General features: G+C 31.2%; 2 protein-coding genes across 4 annotated transcripts; both read right to left on the minus strand.

Annotated features, from left to right (window-relative positions):
* Positions 1-453: 453 nt before the first annotated feature.
* LOC110997075 (peroxisome assembly protein 12) lies at positions 454-4,937 on the minus strand. The gene is made up of 7 exons (XM_022265047.2): positions 4,694-4,937; positions 4,374-4,479; positions 3,836-4,038; positions 3,436-3,665; positions 2,481-2,625; positions 2,018-2,103; positions 454-1,420 (listed from the first exon to the last, which is right to left on the minus strand). The coding sequence occupies exons 1-7, from the start codon at positions 4,811-4,813 to the stop codon at positions 1,306-1,308; spliced, it is 1,005 nt and encodes a 334-aa protein (XP_022120739.2). The 5' UTR covers positions 4,814-4,937; the 3' UTR covers positions 454-1,305.
* A 1,504-nt stretch (positions 4,938-6,441) lies between these two features.
* LOC110997043 lies at positions 6,442-19,521 on the minus strand. 3 transcript variants are annotated; one of them, XM_022264989.2, is made up of 11 exons: positions 19,163-19,521; positions 15,398-15,460; positions 14,474-14,640; positions 13,938-14,058; positions 13,087-13,208; positions 11,070-11,247; positions 10,340-10,515; positions 9,489-9,629; positions 8,879-9,050; positions 8,604-8,690; positions 6,442-8,222 (listed from the first exon to the last, which is right to left on the minus strand). In XM_022264989.2, the coding sequence occupies exons 1-11, from the start codon at positions 19,340-19,342 to the stop codon at positions 8,130-8,132; spliced, it is 1,500 nt and encodes a 499-aa protein (XP_022120681.1). In that variant the 5' UTR covers positions 19,343-19,521; the 3' UTR covers positions 6,442-8,129. The 3 variants fall into 3 exon arrangements, with proteins under 3 accessions (XP_022120681.1, XP_022120682.2, XP_045490446.1); XM_022264990.2 differs by lacking the exon at positions 19,163-19,521 and adding an exon at positions 16,938-17,072; XM_045634490.1 differs by lacking the exon at positions 19,163-19,521 and adding an exon at positions 15,560-15,704.
* Positions 19,522-20,082: the final 561 nt, after the last annotated feature.

The raw sequence follows: 20,082 nt of genomic DNA on the forward strand, positions 1-20,082 counted from the left end.
ATTTTTTAATATATTTAATAAGCATACCATGGTAAGAGATAAATTTGTCACTCGGTTTTATTACTTATAAGATACGTGACAACAATTCTCTTGCAGCTCAGCTTGATGTATGTATGGGCTCGTAATTTAATAATATTATTGCTTTTATAACACCTGATGCAATAAACCTTACTCATAATAATTTGATTTAAGAAATATATTTTTGATATTCCATATAACATATTTTAGAAATGTTTTTATATAAGGCAATTCAATAAATATTACTCATAATAATTTGTAATAAGACATAATTGATATTCTATATAACATATTTTAGAAATTTATTTAAATAATATTGTTGTTATAAAAAGCAAATTAATAAGCTACTCATAATAATTTACAGATCGCACTAGTGACATTGAATATTTAATCGTTTTTTAATTGTATAGATTAATTGAAATAAAAAGACACTGATAAAAGATTGTATAATTTATTATAACCACAGCCCCTATATATGCACCACATCAAGTGCAGTCAACAAGTAACATATTTTCAATAATAAATAAATTTTGTACAACTATATGTATCTTATGTTTCTCTAAAATCTATAAATGAAAACAAAAGCAATAATTTAAATGTAAGAACTTGTATGATATACAAGAATATAGACACATTCTCAATCTTTAAATCATAAATTAACGTCAGTGTCTGATTTCTAGAACAAATTAATCAGTCTATTTAGCTATTTTCAAACTAAAGAAAAGGACAGAGGAATTGATTTAAATCGCAATACTTAAAGCTATTTTGTATGGGCTGCTTGTTTTTGTATATGTACATATTTTGTCAGCAGCTTGGTCATATCATAAATTCATAGTTTCCACTTTTTAAAATTTGTTGTGTTGTGTGAACAATATCTTTTATAAGTTTTACATTTGTTCGACTTCTGGGTGGACAGAAAAACTACGTAGAATCTGAATCTGTGAATGTCTTCACAGATCTACTATATATAAACATCTTGTTAATAAAATATTGATGACGCAGCGTTTCCAAATTAAGAATACCGATTATTGTATGGTTCGTGCTGTTTTACCAAATACGCATCAAGTTTTTGTATAGAAAGTATTCAATTTCGTTCACGTTGATTATAGTTAAAATCAAAAACCATAAACATTGAAATCCCATTATCAGTCTGTCATATTTATATACAAATCTTAGTAATTATGCTTAGAATATTTCCTAATGTTTTAACAAACATTAAAAAAAATATAAATATTATTCATATATTATTTTATAATCGATTTTGGTAACAATGCTATCTAGCTAAATTTAGGTATCTATATACAGTCTCACTAGAGATCTTTCAGTAGCTGGAAGCATCGTCACAGGACATATTTGGTTAGCGCGCAGGTGTCGCGCGATACACGAATAGCAGAAAATATACCTAGGAATCATTAAAATGTATTAAAAACTCATGATATCAGCACATTGATGAATGGATGTTCAACAGAAAACAGTAATGACACATGATAATAAATTTGACCCCATTTAAAGCTTTATCATCTAAATGCCTCAAAAATGATCAGTAAAGTGACGCAGATTAGACGTACATTATACACAGACTATTAAAAATGATAATAATCGCTTAAAAAATTAAAGTAAAAAATTAATAGTACAAATTCTTAAAAGGCCGGCAACGCACTCGCGAGCCCTCTAGCATCGAGTGTCCATAGGCGGCGGTATCACTTAAAAAAAATATGATAGAGTTCAGACCCGTTAACCCGTTTAAACATTTTTCTATTCATTATCTATTTATCTACCTTTATATATTAATATATATAAATTACGTGTCACGCTGTTTGACGATGGACTCCTAAACCACCGAACCGATATCAATTAAATTTGCATACTGTGTGCAGTTTGATCCAACTTAAAACACAACCTTTCGACAGTTAAACGAGAGATAGATTACAATCTAACGGTATTTACATTTTTACGGTTATATACATATATAGTATCATAAATATATTTGTAAACTGACCCTGATACTGGCAATACAGTAGGCACCTTCCAAGACTGCAGACAAACGGGACATTTATTTGTGTAACGCACTGCCTTTTCATCACGCTGTAATAAGAAAACACTATTATAAAACAGATTACCGCGTTAATGACAAAAATACATCAGTTTTAAAGCACTGTTCATAAACTAACCTAGTTATTATTAACAATTAAAATTTTAGTAATAAAATAATTATGAAAAAAAAAGGGTTTTCAAATATGCACCGTTAAGAAACTGAATAATTTTTGATACGAGAGTGAATTAATAAAGTATTAAAAATGTCACTTGGTTCATCATTATAATCCATTAAATGATGTCCATAATATAGTTAGTTCAGACTGTGTTCACATAAAGAAACTTATCTCAAACTGTGATAGCGAGTTCGTATATTCACATGAAGTTGTTTTATATGGAATTCAAAGGTTCCTTATAAATATACATACAGTCGGGGGAGGAGGTGAGGGAAGCGAATCCATAGTTAGTCCAGGTCGAGTCTCCCACCAGCGCAGGAATTGGACGAAGAATGCCCCCCACTGCACTGCGCCTGCCATAGCGCCCCAAACCATTGGGAAAGTTATTGTGGCGCTCCTAAATAATTAAAATGCAAATAAACATACAGCCAAACATTAGTAAGTAGACTGTTTTTTTTTATAAAAATAATATTTTTTTATTATATTACATAACATATATTATATATTTATATAAAAATTTATTCTATTTTAAAATAAAAAAAAAGGACAATAATAATAGTTGGTATCCTTTTTAGTATATTATTTAAATAAACATATTATTTACAAATTGTGTTATTTTATTTATTTATATATAAAAATTAACACTTTGTAATCTGTAATAATATAAAGTTATCCGTTTATTTATACAGTGTAAACTTTATATCACGACACTCAAGGTACTGTGCAAATTTTGACGTTACAAAGAGTTGAATAAACATCTGTAGTAAAAAAAAAAAGGTTATTACAGACTAGTGTTAGTAGTTACATGAAAATGAATTCTTATTTGAACGCTATTGTGTATGGTCTGTTATTTTCGCCTGACATCTCCTGCTGTACCATATTATTATTATTTATGTCCTTTTATTTCAAAACGCACACTAAGGAAACAAAAACATTTTCAGAAAAAATGACATACAAAAACAAGATACATGCATGTGCATCCATGACAAGCATGAATAACAGTTAATGTTAAATTAAATGTATTTTTTAAATTATTTTAAAAGAATGGATTTCTTAGCAAGTTCAAAACGGGTAGCATCGAGGGACTTTACATGGAGTTTACACTGATATTGTCAATATCAATTGGGAAATATATACTTTCAAGTTTGTCATAGTCTAATGATTAAATTAAACACATTGATGGCTAAATTTACATGCTCTCCCTTACCCAATATGTCCTTTCAGTAAGTTTCTACCCAGATCACTCCAGGTATTTTCTTCAGGTTCTGGTGGTGGGGCATTAGTCAGCGTAAGACCCAACAGAAGTAACGATGGTGAGGGAGAACGAGAAGATCCTATGAGGTACCGAGCAAGGATTATAAGTTTGGCTGCCTCAGAGACTAGATGAGTTAAAGAGTATAGGTGGACTGCTGCTTTGCGGGCCTTGTCTGAGTTACTCTGAAAATAATGAAGAACTTAACCAAAAATATTTATTTAATTTTTAATGTTATGATTGAGAAAGTAACAATAAGAAAAAGGTAAATCAATATTTTAATTTAAATAATAAAAGATATATAATGTACTATGACAAAAAAAAACTAAAATAAATCATAATATAATGTATGAACCTTTCCTAATCTCCCATCCTCATTATCTTCTCTCCACTGGTTTACCATCTTCTCCACTTTGTCCTTGAAGTAAGAAAGGAGAACAAGTAATGCCAATGAGCCCTTTTCCAGTGGAACTGGTAATCGGTGACCAGTACTGAACTCATTGTTGCTTGTTAATGGGACTCTCATTAAACCATAGAAACATTCAGAGAATGACGCAGCTGAAATGTTTTGAATTTGTGTAACATTAGTGAATAAATATGACGTATAACAATTAGGAAGAATGCACCATGTTTATCATTGCTTCCAAAGATAGAACATACTTAAAAGTAAATTTTAAGTTGGATAGGGGGATATATTTGTAATAAATATTTGTACCTCGTACTTCAAAGTCTATATAGCTATATGTATAGAGTTTGAAGTACAAGGTACATTTATAACAGAAAAAATAAGATTAAGTTCTATAAAAATTTTAATTTAATATTTTCAGTTGTAAACAGTGGTTAACATTTAAGGAAAAAAGTAAACAATGACATAATAAGAAAATAGAAGTTACCATAATGTTTTAGATAGTGGTACTGTAGGCTGCAGTCCATCAACAGATACAGTTCATCATACCATCTCTCACTCCACTTATTCTTTGGGTACACTGATGCTAAGTACTGAAATTTACATAATTTTTAATATGTATACATTTCGAGTCCCCAAGATATAACTTATATCCTGGGTGCTGAATACAGCTCAGGATAAGGATACATAAATAAAAGTGTAGTTTCGATATAGGATGTAATAGTTATTGGGCATTATAGGATTTCCTAAATAGCTTGGGCCGAAATGAAATAAGATCTAATGAGTTTTGAGCTCAAGATAGCGTACCTCAACAAGTTTCCGTAAAGCTGGCTTGACGGTAGCACCCAAAGCTTCCTGAGCTGTAACTTGAAAAACCGACGGCGTGCCTTGAAGCGTTCGTGTTAGATGAGCCGCATAAACCGCCATGTCTTTAAAATAATATTGTTTACATTAGCTCATAAGTACTTGCATTTATTTCTGACATAATTTTTAATTTATTTCGTGTTTATTATTCGTTATCTTTTTTTTTTTTGGAGTGTATATCCTGGTATCTAGAACTTCAAGCCAAATTATTCTTTATCACTTATCAATCACCACAGATTAAGTCATTTCGCTAATCACTCCAACACGAGTGATAAATGAATATAGGTTATAATAGTTATAAGGTAGACAAAGGTTATTTGTGGAAAGCGTGAGCCGATAAGCTCTCAATGGATTCGATACAAAATATGATCATAATTCATACACTTAGCATGAGAATACGCATTCTCGTTTCTACTTTCTACTACATCTTTTAATTACCAGAGAAGCTGCTGGTTAGTGGTTACAAAAGTGGTCGAAAGACTATAGCCTGCGCCTTGGCCGAAAAAGAAAAAAATCAGTTGTCGCGAAACCGGGGTGCATTTAAATTTTCAAATTTCAATAGAATTATTGTCAGCCCTGTTCGAAAGTACCTTTGTAGTTTGTATAAGGCTTGTGTTTACGAAATTGATAACAAACGTAAATAATATACTCCTGGTTCATAAGTCTCTTGTCAATATTTATTCAGTTAACAAAAATAAGTTTCCCAATCAATACAAAAAGAGATTTTATGATATTTTTTGTGATCATTATAATTTAAAAGTTTACATAGTTTGTTCCGTTGACGTTACAATGAGTAGAAAAATTATTGAAAGCCGTGCTCGTGAAATTATAATTAAAGTTGACAACTACTTCGTCAGAGAGATGAAAGAAACTGAGGAGTTATTTCAAATTGTATCACGCTGTGTCAGAAATACACCGGATAACTGCGAAGATGTAATTATTTCGAAACAAATTATAACAGAAATTTTGAAACATTTATTTTTATTTTTACAAAATACGACCAGGGTTACAGAGCGTGTGGTAAGCGCTACAGGAATTGCAAAAAATACAGTAACAAAATTAAGACGCCAAAAAGAAATAGCTTTAGCAAGTGCTACTAAAATTAGGACACCAATAAAAAAGAGTAGGGGTAAAAAAAACATTTTTAGATGCATGTGCATTATTAGAATTGAGAAATATCATACAGACAATGGAAGAAAGGAAAGAAATCCCTACTATGTGAAAAATTATGGTCACTGCAAATGAACATTTAAATTACAAAGGAGGTGAGACGACATTGCGAAGAATAATAAAAAATGAACTAGGGTATACATTCAAAAATCTACAACAGATTAAGCCTTCAACGAAGTTGAAAGTTTAGATAAATTTAAATTGGAGTAATCAATATAAAATTTAATGTTACTTTTTATTGCAATTTCTTTAAGTAGTATCTTCTGTTTTATGAAAATAAATACTTTTTTTTATTTAATCATTGTAGATATGTCTGATTGTCTATCATCCTTAAAAGCTTGGAACAGGCATAGAACATTTGATATTTTATTACTGGAAAAAAAATACTCTGTCCATTTTCTGATTTTAATCATATAAATGAACAAATTCATAGCGCAAGAGCATTTAAGTACATTGCTGCCTTGCTCAGATTGGCATGTCACAGTAATGTAAGATGCAGGTGTGACAAAATAAAACAAATATCTATTAAAATACTTTACTTATTCAACTATAATACAATGTGTACATAAGCAAATTATAATAGATAATTTATCTATACTAAGCTGTGCACATTTAAAATAATATTAGAAGTGTTTCATAATTAACATTCAATCACAGATTTCTCATTCAAATACATTTTTTTAAACATATACTTTTGATATCTATGTAAAAACCAGAGCACCAAACTTAAATGAATACTGTAAGCACCTACAAATAACAACAGTTATATTTTTAATTAAATATAAAGGTTGTAGGAAAATTTGTGGATAGCCATATAAGTTATATGATTTTTAGTGAAACATTTCCTAACGTATAAAGCAATTCAAAATTCATAATTAACCATGAAATTCAATAAAAAATTATTCATAATTATTATTAACAAATTTATTTTTCACATTAGTAAATAATGACATAGAATTGTGATTCTCATGTGTATGTAATTAAGCATTTTTCCTACAAACAATACTCAGAAGAAAAAAAAACGCAATCAGCTATAAAATATACATAATGGACACGAAGTAAAAACATTACACACATTAGTTATCTTTTATAAACACTTAACTAACATCAGATTGTCTTTTACATAATGTAGTATGAAAAATTCACACAACTGAATTGACTTGACGAGTACAGCAGTAAATAAGAGATAAACTATTGTAAAGATAAAATATAGTAAAGATAAAATATAGTAAAGAAGCTTTGTAAGTTTTTGTAAATATTAGATTTTTTTGAGCAAAACGCAGTGAACTGGTGTTTAATTGTAATTATAAACTCATTGACATTGGCACCAATGCGTAAATTTGAAGGTCTCTTAAAACTTACCTGTAGTATACTGTTTAATGAAGCAAAATCACAGATCTAAGTGTATAATTTTTTAAACCAATACATTTTAGTATTAAATGTACAGATAATAAATTTAAGTACCATAAAAAATTAAATGAGATTTATCTCATTATGGACATACAAATACAGTGTAAACTCCATCTAACGTCCTAGCCCTAGCCCGTAATAAACTCGACTATCGTCATCATATGTCCCGAATATCATGCCATTCAATCATGAATAAAATAATAAAAAAAAAATAGTAGATAATTTCTGCTTAGAACAGATTAAGAATTGTGTTGTATGTTACTAACACTAGTCTTAAATAAACTTTTCTTTTTCTAATACAGATTTTTCTTCTCTCCATTTAACAACAACTCTTTGCATCGTCAAAATCTCTTGAGTGTCGTTATATAGAGTTACTGTTTTTAGTTACTTTACTTACGTTTTACTTTAGAAAAGCCAAACTAAAAAAAAATCTTAAATAAAATGGTAAGTCCTAGTTTTTAAGCAAACAGTCAAGTAATCTACATAAGATTTCTTGTTTAAAGGTTTTGAGGACACAAAAATATCTAATGTTGAATATATAGAACAATTTTGACCACAAACCCTCAAACGGTTAATTTTTAACCCTCAAAGGCACTTCAATCTTTAATATATCTATGTAAAATGTCAAAGCTGAAAAGCATATACATATTTCAATCTCAATCACGCTTTTCAATGTTTCATCTATTTTTTAATAAAGTATACACAATACAAATATTTTAAGGATAAGTTCAATGTATATCCTCCAAATTAGGAGATGCCCTAACAATGAAATTGTTGTGTTAACAGTTGCTCCATTTCCCTATGAAGCAGTTGTGTTATACTGAGGGCGGCCGGCCATTTCAAGTAAATATCTATCAGGATGTTCGATCCAATCAGCTGCCGATATTTTCACCTGAAAAGCATAATGAATAAAACATTATAAAGATATAGTAGGCATAGGCAAGAAGTTTTCAATAGATATTAAAAACAATACTATTTTAATATTCTCCAAAGATGGCGCTGTACACTTTAAACTCTACCAACTTTGTAGAATGCAATCAAAGGGAACATTTTAAGTTATTCTTTTACAAAAATTATTTGTTTAGATATATAAAATGCTTTAATGGTAAAAATAAATACCCTTTACTTTCCAAACCTAAGTTTTGTTACCTATTAATTCACACGCAGCGGTGGTAAATGCCTTTGAATTGAGTACGAAAATTTGATTTCTTAAATAATTTACATGTAAAGAATATTTATAAGAATATATGAATTTATATCGTAGTGTTTTTACATTTCTATGCCGCTCAGCCTCTTTGACTTGCCACTTCTTGACGTCCAACTGTGACTCGCGTAGCGCACCATCGCCGCAACCCCAGACCTGTATAAAGAATATTTTATAGAATGCTTTTTTTAATTTTTTTTTAAATAATAACTAATACATTGTTCAGAATTTTTATTTTCCACAACCCTGAACTAAATCTGTAACGGAATAGTTGATCATTTTAAATAAATTACCATAAAACAGTATTAAAGTTATTACAATAATGCTCAGGATATAAATTGTACCTCAATAGCATTAAGCGGATAAGGCGCTCCCTTAAACGTAAAGCTATCAAAGCCTTCGTTAACTGAGAGTTGTGGCGATCGAGGATCAGCACCAGCGCGGAGTCCTTTTGGGTATCCGCGTATACATGTGTTAAGGTATAGCATTCGTGGACCGCGCTCAACCAGCGAGAACCTGGAATCATTAAACAAGTTATCAACATAAAACATTCGATAGATGGCGTTATAAACAATATGGCTATATTTCTTTAAACACTCACTTAAAAGAATTCGATAGATGGCGTTATAAACAATATGGCTATAAATAGTTTTTATGACGTTCATAAGTGAATTATGAATAAATGATTTTTTAATTTTATGCAATAGACAGATATAAAATGTAAATCTAATCATTATACATAGTAACAAATGCAACCTAATGAAAACTTTGCCTTTTTACATTGATACTGTAATCTTATTGGTAATTAAATATTCACAGTACTAATTAAATTGTAAATGATAATGTTTTATATTAAGGAATTTTAAAATTAGTTAAGTAGTTTCTCAGCTTGTCAATTACATACACACTTAATTTTCTTCTATGTGTTTAAATGTGTTAAAGATATTTACTTACGTTGGGTAGAGCTGTACTAGGGCACAGTCTGGTCCACCACAATACTGGTGTGTTTCCCGCCATTCTTGCGGCGACGCCACCACCACTGTTACTGTTTCACCACATTCCGCTTTCCCAGACACCACCACCAGTGTTGGACCTCTGGAATTATAATGTAAGCATATAGAGGCATCAATGGGACCGGAAATTTTACTTTATACAGAATTGTTATATAAAATTAAAGTTACCATAGACATCACAGAAAAATAATCAAAGATATTTTTTTGCCGTTTTGTCATTTACTCGAGAGAAGTATCAATTATTTATACTAAATAGGCACGAATATTTAATGTTTATTTCGAATTAATTGAAAGTTTGATTCAAGTGGTCAAAGCAAGATACCGATGCCGATACTCTTATAGAAATATCGTCGATTAAAATTAAATTAACGTAAAATATGCTAAGTTTGGTTAAAGTTTTTAATATTTATTTTGAATAAGAAAGACACAAACTTTGAATATGGTTAAAGGTTTAGTTATTAAAATAAAAAAATTAAGTGTAACCATTAAATTAAAATAAATAACTGTAAATGAACAATGGTAAGATTTTAGTAATTATGTATTTTATTTAATTTGGTATTGATAAAATACTACGCGCGATAGCAGTTAGATGCCAACAAAACGAAAGTGAAAGAGAGAATAAACTGAACAAAACATAGATTATATAGATATGATATAGAGATACATACTTAATATATTTTATAACAAACTATCTTTTTGAAAGGGCTATCTTCAAACCACCCATTCCATTTCAGACTTCTCATTTCTCATTTATCAGCATTATATTTTAAATTTTATTTTAAAAGACCTCACCTATACGCCAGCGTATGATGTAAGAATCGATTGGCTCCCAGACCATGTTCGTTAGAGGAGTAAAGCGGCACCCAATGTGAAGGCAACGCACAGACTAGTCTCGACATCCAGGCTGCGCTCGCGCTGCCCCCACCACTAGTGGTTACCGGTGGAGGCTTCAGCGGGCGGGTATATAACTGGAAAATTAAAACATATTTTAAAGAGAGGTTGAAACCAGTACAATTATTCATCGCACTAGCTCCTCATTGGTGCAAATTAAAAAAACCCTAAAGGCCATTTAAATATAACGAATAATTATTAGGGAAATAGACGCGTTAAGATCTAAATAAAAGTTCAAATTTTTTATTTTTATTTTGTTCTTTCGTACGCGGAACTCTACAAACGTTGATGATGGATGTAACAGCTGTATTAAAATAAGCAATATTTAACTACTCAAAACTTAATGTAAACTTCAATGTTTGTATTGAAATTTAAAAATTGCTTTCCAAAACATATAACAAATATTAATCATAACTTTATTCATAATTTATGTTTCTTATCACTGTGGAATATTTTCTCCTTTCTTATCATTTTGCAACAAGACACGAAAAATTCTTTGACAAACTGAAGGTTATAGATACAGTTAGTACTAAATGTACAGAATACAACAAAGTAGACTAATTCTGGGCTTTTAATATAACTAAGATGTAGTTCTGTCACATTAAAAATATCTGTAATTAAAAAAAAATACCTGTGACAATGTTGCAGCGACCAGCCAAGCAGCAGAAACAGGCAACAATGCAGCCCGAGGGCCGACTCGGTCCAATACGGGCGTGGCCAACTCAATTCCAGTTCCACTTTCACCGGGACTAGACTCCAGTTGGGATTCCAATTCACGGTGACGAGTGGCTAATAAGTGGACACAGTATCTGTGAATGGTTCAAAACTAATGTCAACTTCATAGAATGTCACCCGCAAACCTTCTAAACAGGGCCTGATTAACCCTTAGGCTAATTAGGCAGCCTAGGGCGCGACGATCTACGGGCGCGCGCTGAAATCGCGTCTTAGCTAGATCCTTTGCATCATGCCCTGCATATTTCAACTATACTGAGACAAAAAACTAAAACTGTGAACTGGATCTACAAGAAGAGGGGAGATTTTAGAATCCAAATTAAATGAAGAATCGCCGGTACAAAAATCTATCAAAAACTCAACAAAATCCAAAAAGATACCAAAATATATGAGTGTTACCAACTGCAGCTGCAAAACTTTTTCAGCACTAAAAGAGTTAAAAGTTACTTACACTCCACACTTCGCCAGCAAAAAAACTTACAGCGCTCTCGCTAATGTACATACAATATATTTTTTGAAGTGAAACTTCTTTAGAATCGTTGTGATTTCAAACCGGATGCAACGGAAAAAGAGACAGAAACATAAATTCATATTTTTTAACGTGGGAGAAAATGAGATAGGAGGCATTATACAGCCTCCTTTTACTGCCGCTTTTTCATTTTATCGAATTTCAAACTTTCGTTTGTTTTAGTTTTTGCCAAATTAAAGATTAATATTAAACTTATAAATTAAAAAATGTTTAATTTATATATTACTAGCGGCCCGCCCCGGCTTCGCACGGGTGCAATGCTGATACTAAATACACTACAGAAAATCTGTGAACGTTGTATATAAAAATGTGGGTCATCCATAAGAGATAGACATATACCATCACGGACTTTTCTGTAGACCTTTTCAATGTGTACAATACTTAGTGCATTATTTTGATAAAACTCGTAGGGTTCAGCCTGCGTTTGCAATGTAAGCGAAAAAATGTAACTATTTACGACATCACATTAGAAACCTCTAAAATAACAGTACTTCTCCACTATTTAATGGATGTTCTTTTACATATAAACCTTCCTCTTGAATCACTATATCTATTAAAAAAAACCGCATCAAAATCCGTTGCGTAGTTTCAAAGATTTAAGCATACAAAGGAACATAGGGACAGAGAAAGACTTTGTTTTATAATATGTAGTGATGATTAATTATTTTTCCATTGCATCCGGTTTGAAATCACACAGATTCTAAAGAAGTTTCACAAAGTTTTTGAAGGTTTAACTTCTACCACGTGTGGATTGCACATATGTTTTTTAGAAACTATTGAATTTGAAAACAAAATAAAAATAAAAGGGGGCATCCCCACAAATAGCCTTGAGCGGTCAGAACTCTCCATCTGTCTCTGCTTCTAAACGCGAATAAACCTTCCTAAACGATTCCTTTGTCAACAGACAATTTTTTTTACGAATGAGATTGTATTTTATTTTTGCTCATCATGCGAAAATTAGGATTATCAGATATGAAAATATGTTATAGAAAGGATATCAAATCATATCAAATCAAAATAGCCTTTATTACTGATTAACATCATATAAATATACATTAGATTTATTTTAATTTTCGACATTGGTATCAGTTTGCCTTTTGGCATAGGCCTCCCCTAGGCTTTCCCATCTATGTCTATCAGTGGCTTCTCTTTGCCATGTTGTTCCAGCTACCTTCCTAATATCATCCTCCCATCTTGTTTTTTGCCTTCCTTTCTTTCTTTAGAAATGATATACATGTGTGAAAATGACATGAAAACTTTAGACGGCGCAGCGCCAACTAACATCCCCCTTCTTCACAATCAATATACAATTATTATAATTTTTTTCGTTCATAAGTGAATATGTATATGAATAAAGATATTTTGAGTTTGAATTAGAGTGAAATACCTGTGTACAGGAAAGATGAGTCGATGGCAATGTTCCTCCAACCAGCGTACCACAAATCCTACACTGTGTGACTCCTTCTTATTGTAACATCCATTGACTACCGCATTTAACGTCTTGTTTATCTATAAAGAATTCAAAATAACTTCTCTATTTTGCATGGACTTCATATTAAAACAATATCGAAGTCTTAATGGCGAAGTCAAGGCGTTCGTAATAGACCAAAATTGTATATAAATTGAATATGTTAAATATGACTTTTTAAGTGAACATAAATTTATATAAAAAAAAAATCAGTGGCGCTACAACCTCTTTAGGTCTTGGCTTTAGATTTTTGAATCTGTTTCATGATCATTTTTCAATCTAATAGGCAAGTAGGTGATCAACCTCCAGTGCCTGACACGCGTCGTCGACTTTTTGGGTCCAAGAAATGTCGGTTTCCTCACGATGTTTTCCTTCACCATCAATTTATCAAAAGATGCATAATAAATATTGATTTTCATACGTCAGTCACATGACACAAGTCGTAATTATATGTTTCCTATCTGATGCTAAGATAGTGTTTCTCAGTCTTTGATGAATGTATATATATATTAATATATTTTTTAATTTAAGAATAATAATTACACGTAAACATAAAGCTTGTTTACGTGTTAACTCGTTACTGGGACTTGTGGGATATGCAAAGTACTCTGAATCAAAAAGATAGGCTCGCTTTTTAATAACGAATTATTATAACAGCATTCAAAATGCTAAGCAAATATTCAAATTTAGAACATACTGGAACATGCTGTCTCTGTTATTATCATAGTAAACGAAAGAGTATGTGTATGTGACCTAGAGTAGTTATTTACCTGCATACAAGTCTGGGGTCCTTCTGGATAGTAGTCCATAGACAGTTTATAGCTGACATAAAGTAGACTACGCAAATCTTCTGGGGTTACCTTAGCTTCTTCAGGATCAGTGCAGAACATTCTGGAAATTAAATATTTAAGTTTTACAAATTTTTCATGCGCATTTTTATAAAGGGGTACTTTTACATATACATATTTTATTTTTTACATATTTTTAGACAAATTCTCTGTCTTATAAGAGCAGTGTTGGCCTCAGGGTGCCACTGGTGTTCCTGTAGTCGTAGGTTCGGACCTGGACTGGCTATTCACCTATGTACTTAAAAACATTCGCTTGTAAGGTAAAGAAAGGCATGTCGATCGACACAGAAGGCTGATTACGTAAAAGCCTTTTAGAAAAAAAGAAATGATTACGAAACATAGAAATCTTTACCGACCTTAAAAGGTAGATTAGTAGATTTTTTCACTGTTCTCATACTTATTTCAAGGAATAGGACGGTATCTGAAGAAATTCTAAACAGTGGTATTATTTTTGTTACCTGACATATGTATCAATAATAACATTATCATCCAGTATGGCGAGGATCCTTTCGCATTGGTGCCGGAACGTGTTAAGGGGGATATGTTTATTCTTGCACTTTCCCAGTCTGTGGATATACCAATAGAACTGGCGGGCCAGCTCCGGATACCGGGGAAATAGATATTTCTGTAACAATTAATTAATTAGATTTCATATAGCCATTGAATCTGATAATAAATAAATTTATGGAGGTATATTTTCCCAATTTCTCTCAAAAAACATTACACAGATATCAAGGAATAAATTAAATTATTTGCTCCAGCTGTCTCCGAGCGCTTGGCGACATAATATTTCGCCATTAGTTTGTATTTAAATGGATTAATTTTTTTTTTAGTTACGTTTTGGCCTTGATGCTACGTTTTGGCCTGTTCCCACAGTACGGTATGTGCATACTCCTATGTATGTGCCGTACCTCACAGATAGAAGTGAAACGTTTGGTTTTCTTAATTCATTACAATAATGAACTGCTTTAACATGATGTAATGGTTGCAATCACTTTGCAAAAATATAAAATAAACTTGGCGATTTAAAAGGGTTTATTGTCAGTCTTGTCCTTACTACTCCATTGATTTGAGAAATGGCAGTACATGTAAATTAAGAGCATTTTTTTACTTAATATCCCTTATTTAAGTCCTGGCGATTTTTTATTTACATGGAATGTGATTGCTTCGCTTCATAAATTTTAGACAAATGTTATATGTATAAATTGTTTTTTTATCATATCTATTTGCTGTATTGATTTCGTTATTTATTCGGAATTTAGCAGTTCTTGGTGCTTTCTGTACTTTGAGATTATAAAAACAGTATACTTTGAGTTATCTATAGTAGTAAATTATATTTTAATATAGTTTATCGGTGCTTATAATAAAATTAAAATATTTACCGTAAAAGAATTTTCTGTGACACCATTGACACCATCCTCCTTTTGTGACCGTTGGGCCAGCAACTGTAAGGTGACATATTAAAATTACTTATTTATTTCAGTAATATTTTTCTAACCGAAGCGTTTGTTTTAACAAAATCCAACAAGGAAGTGGACGCCGACCTGCAGTTTTGCGGTATTCACTTCAAGGATAATTTTATAATGCGATAAAATTCGAAATTTAAATCCGGCACAGAACATCTACGCAATTCTTTATTCGGAGAATGTAATCTTAACAACAGAGGCTCAAAGCAAATATGACAATTGCTAATCTATTTAGCGTCCTTCAGAGAAGTTGAATTTGACAGATATTATTTTGCAACGTAATAATCTGTCTTGATTGTAGATTAGGACAATAAAAAAGCTACATTTTATGTAACTAATTAGCCTGACCGATAATGTTTAATTACAAAAATAAACTAATCTTGATCGATGCCAGTGGCAATGACTTTGTCTTAGCTAAGGCTTAGCCTTACATCCGATAAGGACGAAAATTAAAAATTTAATCAACTTTTAAAACAAAAAAAGGCTTTTAATTCTAACGAATTACACTTTGTACAAAATGATCATATGCTACATTAAAAAAGAATCTTCAGTAGCCGTAATATAAGTAATAAACCGTGCAACTCTGCTACGAAGGTTACTTTTTAATCTCCTTTCTTCCATGGTACTTGCGTTCGAGAGCAGAGGAGGTACTCTCCTATTACACATTGGTAGAGTGCAAATTTATATGGTTTTAAATAATTACAATAATTTGTTTGACCTGATCCCTTGCTACCTGTATACCGTAACAAAGGAATTGGTTTATAGTTTTTTCAGCTAAGTTAGTTAGTTGATTAATGAATATACGAAAGCAAAGCAAACAAAAGACTATTTAATAATAGCTATCAAGTACACATTAAGAAGTCAAAAGCTACTGATTATTTTACAAATATTTTAGATAATTTCAGAGTTGCTAGAATTGGCCATCTGTCAATATACCTACTTGCGCCATATGGTTTAAGAAACTAGTTTAGCACTGCTTGTGTATATCTATTATGAATGGAGATTATTATCAATAGAAATGCTTACAAACTATCAGAAAAGATAATGGGAATTCACCGAGTATGTATACTATCTATAAAAAAAGTTTTTGATCCATATCTGATCAGATCCACCAAATAATATTTATCCAAATCGAATGTACCACTTTCTTCGCATATAAACGATCTATTTTATTATTATTAATAATTTAAAATTTAGTGGCTCAAATCAGTAAAGATTTAAACTCAATTAGTAGGTTGCAATTAAATTAATAAGAAATTCAGTATAAAAAAACAAAATCTCGTGCGGATTGATATGTATACATTAGCGAATGTAACGATTTAATTACGTTACTGCTTTGCCTTGAACAATTTTTTCAGATGAGTTGCGATGTTTTCTTTTCGGAACAATGAAACAGACAAAGTAATAGATGGAAACTAAAATCCTTAAATGACATAGGCCTATAGTGTTATCGTACCTTACAAGTGGGTTTTATGCATGTTTTCTTTCTTTTCAAATTTCGAACCTGTATCCCTACGATGGAAAACCGAAGTTCGGTGATTGCGGGCAATCCCATCGCGTTCTTATTCGCAACTAAGCAAACAAACGACAAATCCGATAAGATTACCCACGTCTTTTATTGATTCTTATAATTGTGATTTAATTCGTCTTTGATTGCAAGCATGCCGTTCAATAATCAGATTGCATCCTTATAATTTATTTGTATTTATTTTGGCGTATGAATAGTAAATGTGAGGAAATCACCATCCAAAATTAAAGAACACATCTGACAACCTTCATAATATATGGAAATTTTATTATTAAAAAAAATTAGATATAAAAAGATATATATCTTTATTTATATGTATACGTAATCAAGATGAAAGTATTATCTGATAGCATCTATACAGTTGTGCAGAAGACCTACCAGGCACGTGAAACGCAAGTATGACGCCGTTTATTATGAATCACTCTAAATATAAAAAAACCATGAATAGAAATTATCTTTCAATTGGAGGTCATATTAAGCTCTATAGCGCGTGTCTGTCATGTGAATTTCCTTATCAAATATTTCACATATCAAGTCATTCACCACTTTGCCATCATGTGACCATTTAATGTTTGCTAAGTGTAAATTAACCTTACCTTGTTTAGCCATTCATTTTTATTGCTTGGTTGGTAATTGGGTTATTGAGTCTGAATAAAATTAGATGCATAAAAGTCCCAGGTTTGATTTCTGATGAGAAGTCTTTTATATACTCTGGTTTACAGACCAATCCATTATTTTCCATAATGGATTGGTAAACTAAAATAAATACTGTACCTGTAAGGGTTTGCCTAATTGCTTGCAAAACAGATTATAGAAATGCTGAACGGCCTAGGCTTACAGCTATGTTAACTTAAGAATAAAATGAGTCTATATGTATATATAAGTAGCTATAGCATTTACAAAGTTTAAATTTAACTTGAAAGTTAAAACCATGCAAATATAACATAGTAGAAATATCTTATTTATTTGTTATTAAATAACTTATGATCTCCTTTCAATATCTAGATGAAGATTTTTTTGCAAAATAGTACTGGTCTACTACTTACATACTGTATGTAACCCATGATAGTTTGTAATCAGTGATATGGCGTAGTTTCCTTTCTGTGTATAAGTTTTTTACAAACATAGTTACTAATTAAAGTTATATATTTAGATTTTATTGAAGAAATTAGCATGCACTATAAATCAGAACCAATTACATCACAGGTCAGTTTAAGGACAAACTTATTTAGCAACAATGCATGACTTTGTTAAATTATTTCCTTCCTTACTTATTTACACCTAACCAATATTATAGATACAAGTTTAATAATTATTTAAAATAAAGGATATAATTAGATTAATTTCTAATAATAAGTAAAATAATAAATTTTTGAATTCAGAGGGTCATAAACAATGGTAATTAAATTAAATCCAAAATACATAATCCTTCCTCAACAGATAACTCATATTTATAAACAATGCAAGAATTTAATGTTAGTGTTTGGTTTAGTTTTTTTGTAGCAGTAAAAGGCATACAAGTAAGTAAAGAAAACAATTCCAGACTTTTTAAATAATTAGGGTTGGATCTTATATTCAATACCTTGAATTTGATTATACTGAGTATGTAGGAGTCTCGGGGGACCTTGATTCGAAAACCTCTGTGAGATTTGGAGTAATTTATGCTGCTTGAGTTGTAATTTAAGCTAATTAATTTTTTTTTCGATGTTTTGTGCAATATTAGAAATTTGTAAACAATCCGCCAGAACAGTGTGTTAGTGTTACAGTGCAGATTATTCGTTAAAAAGCCGTTACTTTTTACATTTCTGTTGTTTTCTCGTCAATGTGCGTGCTTTTATTTGTTTTTTTTTAAACTTGGTGAATTTTGCTTGGTAAACGACCGGCTTATGTGGATGACTTTGAGGACGATGGGCCCAGTTAATGTTAGGTATTATATGTATGTTTTGGTTTATTTTTATTTTTCTACTGATATAACTGTTTCTAGTACTTGAAATTGGTTGGGGGTGATAAGTATACCCTCCCCCGACCTCAAAATCGAGGTATTGAATTGTAAACCTTAACCAATAATTATTTCATAGCACACTTATAAATAAAAATTGGCAGGTTGGCAATGAAATCAAATCACAATAGTGATGAAAAGTAGGATAACCTACCTTTCCTAGTTTTTCTACAGGCACTAGCGACAAGGGCGCAGGTGCTTCCGGCTTGTCTGTGTGACCTTGTAGCTCTCCGCTGGAACCAGATCTAGCTCCACGAGTCGACCCTCGAGGTGTACTAGCCCCACTGCCGCTTCCATCTGTGCTAGGCTTGTCGTGACTATTATGGTTTCCCATATCTCACAAGATCCACTACCGTATAATGTAGGAATAATTATCATAGGCAAATTACTAAGGGTAAAATATATGGGCAAATAAAATAAATATTTGGACTAATCAGTCAGTCATCAAACAATATATCACAGCAAAATCTGGATTATGGGCACTAATCATTATCATATGGAGAACCGAGGTGATTACTATTTACTATGTCACTGCCAATGCCAAATTTAGAAGTCTTTTTGCTCAGAATGAAACCAACTTCAAAATTCAAACTGACACGGACGGACAGATCTGTCAATAAAAGTTGAATAAATTGCGGTTTTTAGTTATATTTTCGACATATTGTTAAATATTATATTAAATGAAATAATAAATCAAGAAATCTATAAATTTTCAATCTACATATACACTTTCTTGTCACCCTAAATTTTTGGTAAATCTCATTAGTATAACACTAGTCTTATGGAGACTTGTGAAAAAATACTTGGCGAGAGTTGTGAGTCGTGACCGCCAAATGAATTTGTATGGAAATGGTCACGCAACAATATGCTTTGCTCTGTTTGACATATTAATGTCATTCTGAAGGCCCTGATTAGTAGCGATATTATTGTAGAAAGACTTACTATTTTTTTGTAATTCGTAAGCATCATTACAAAAAAATTAAAGATGTTAATTAAATTTAAATAGATAATTTAGTGTAAATTCAAAGTTTGACAATATTGAATTTGTTAGCATCTCAGCTACTCTGCTGCTGC

Source organism: Pieris rapae, chromosome 3 (assembly GCF_905147795.1).
Source record: "Pieris rapae chromosome 3, ilPieRapa1.1, whole genome shotgun sequence".
Taxonomy (NCBI): Eukaryota; Metazoa; Arthropoda; class Insecta; order Lepidoptera; family Pieridae; genus Pieris; species Pieris rapae.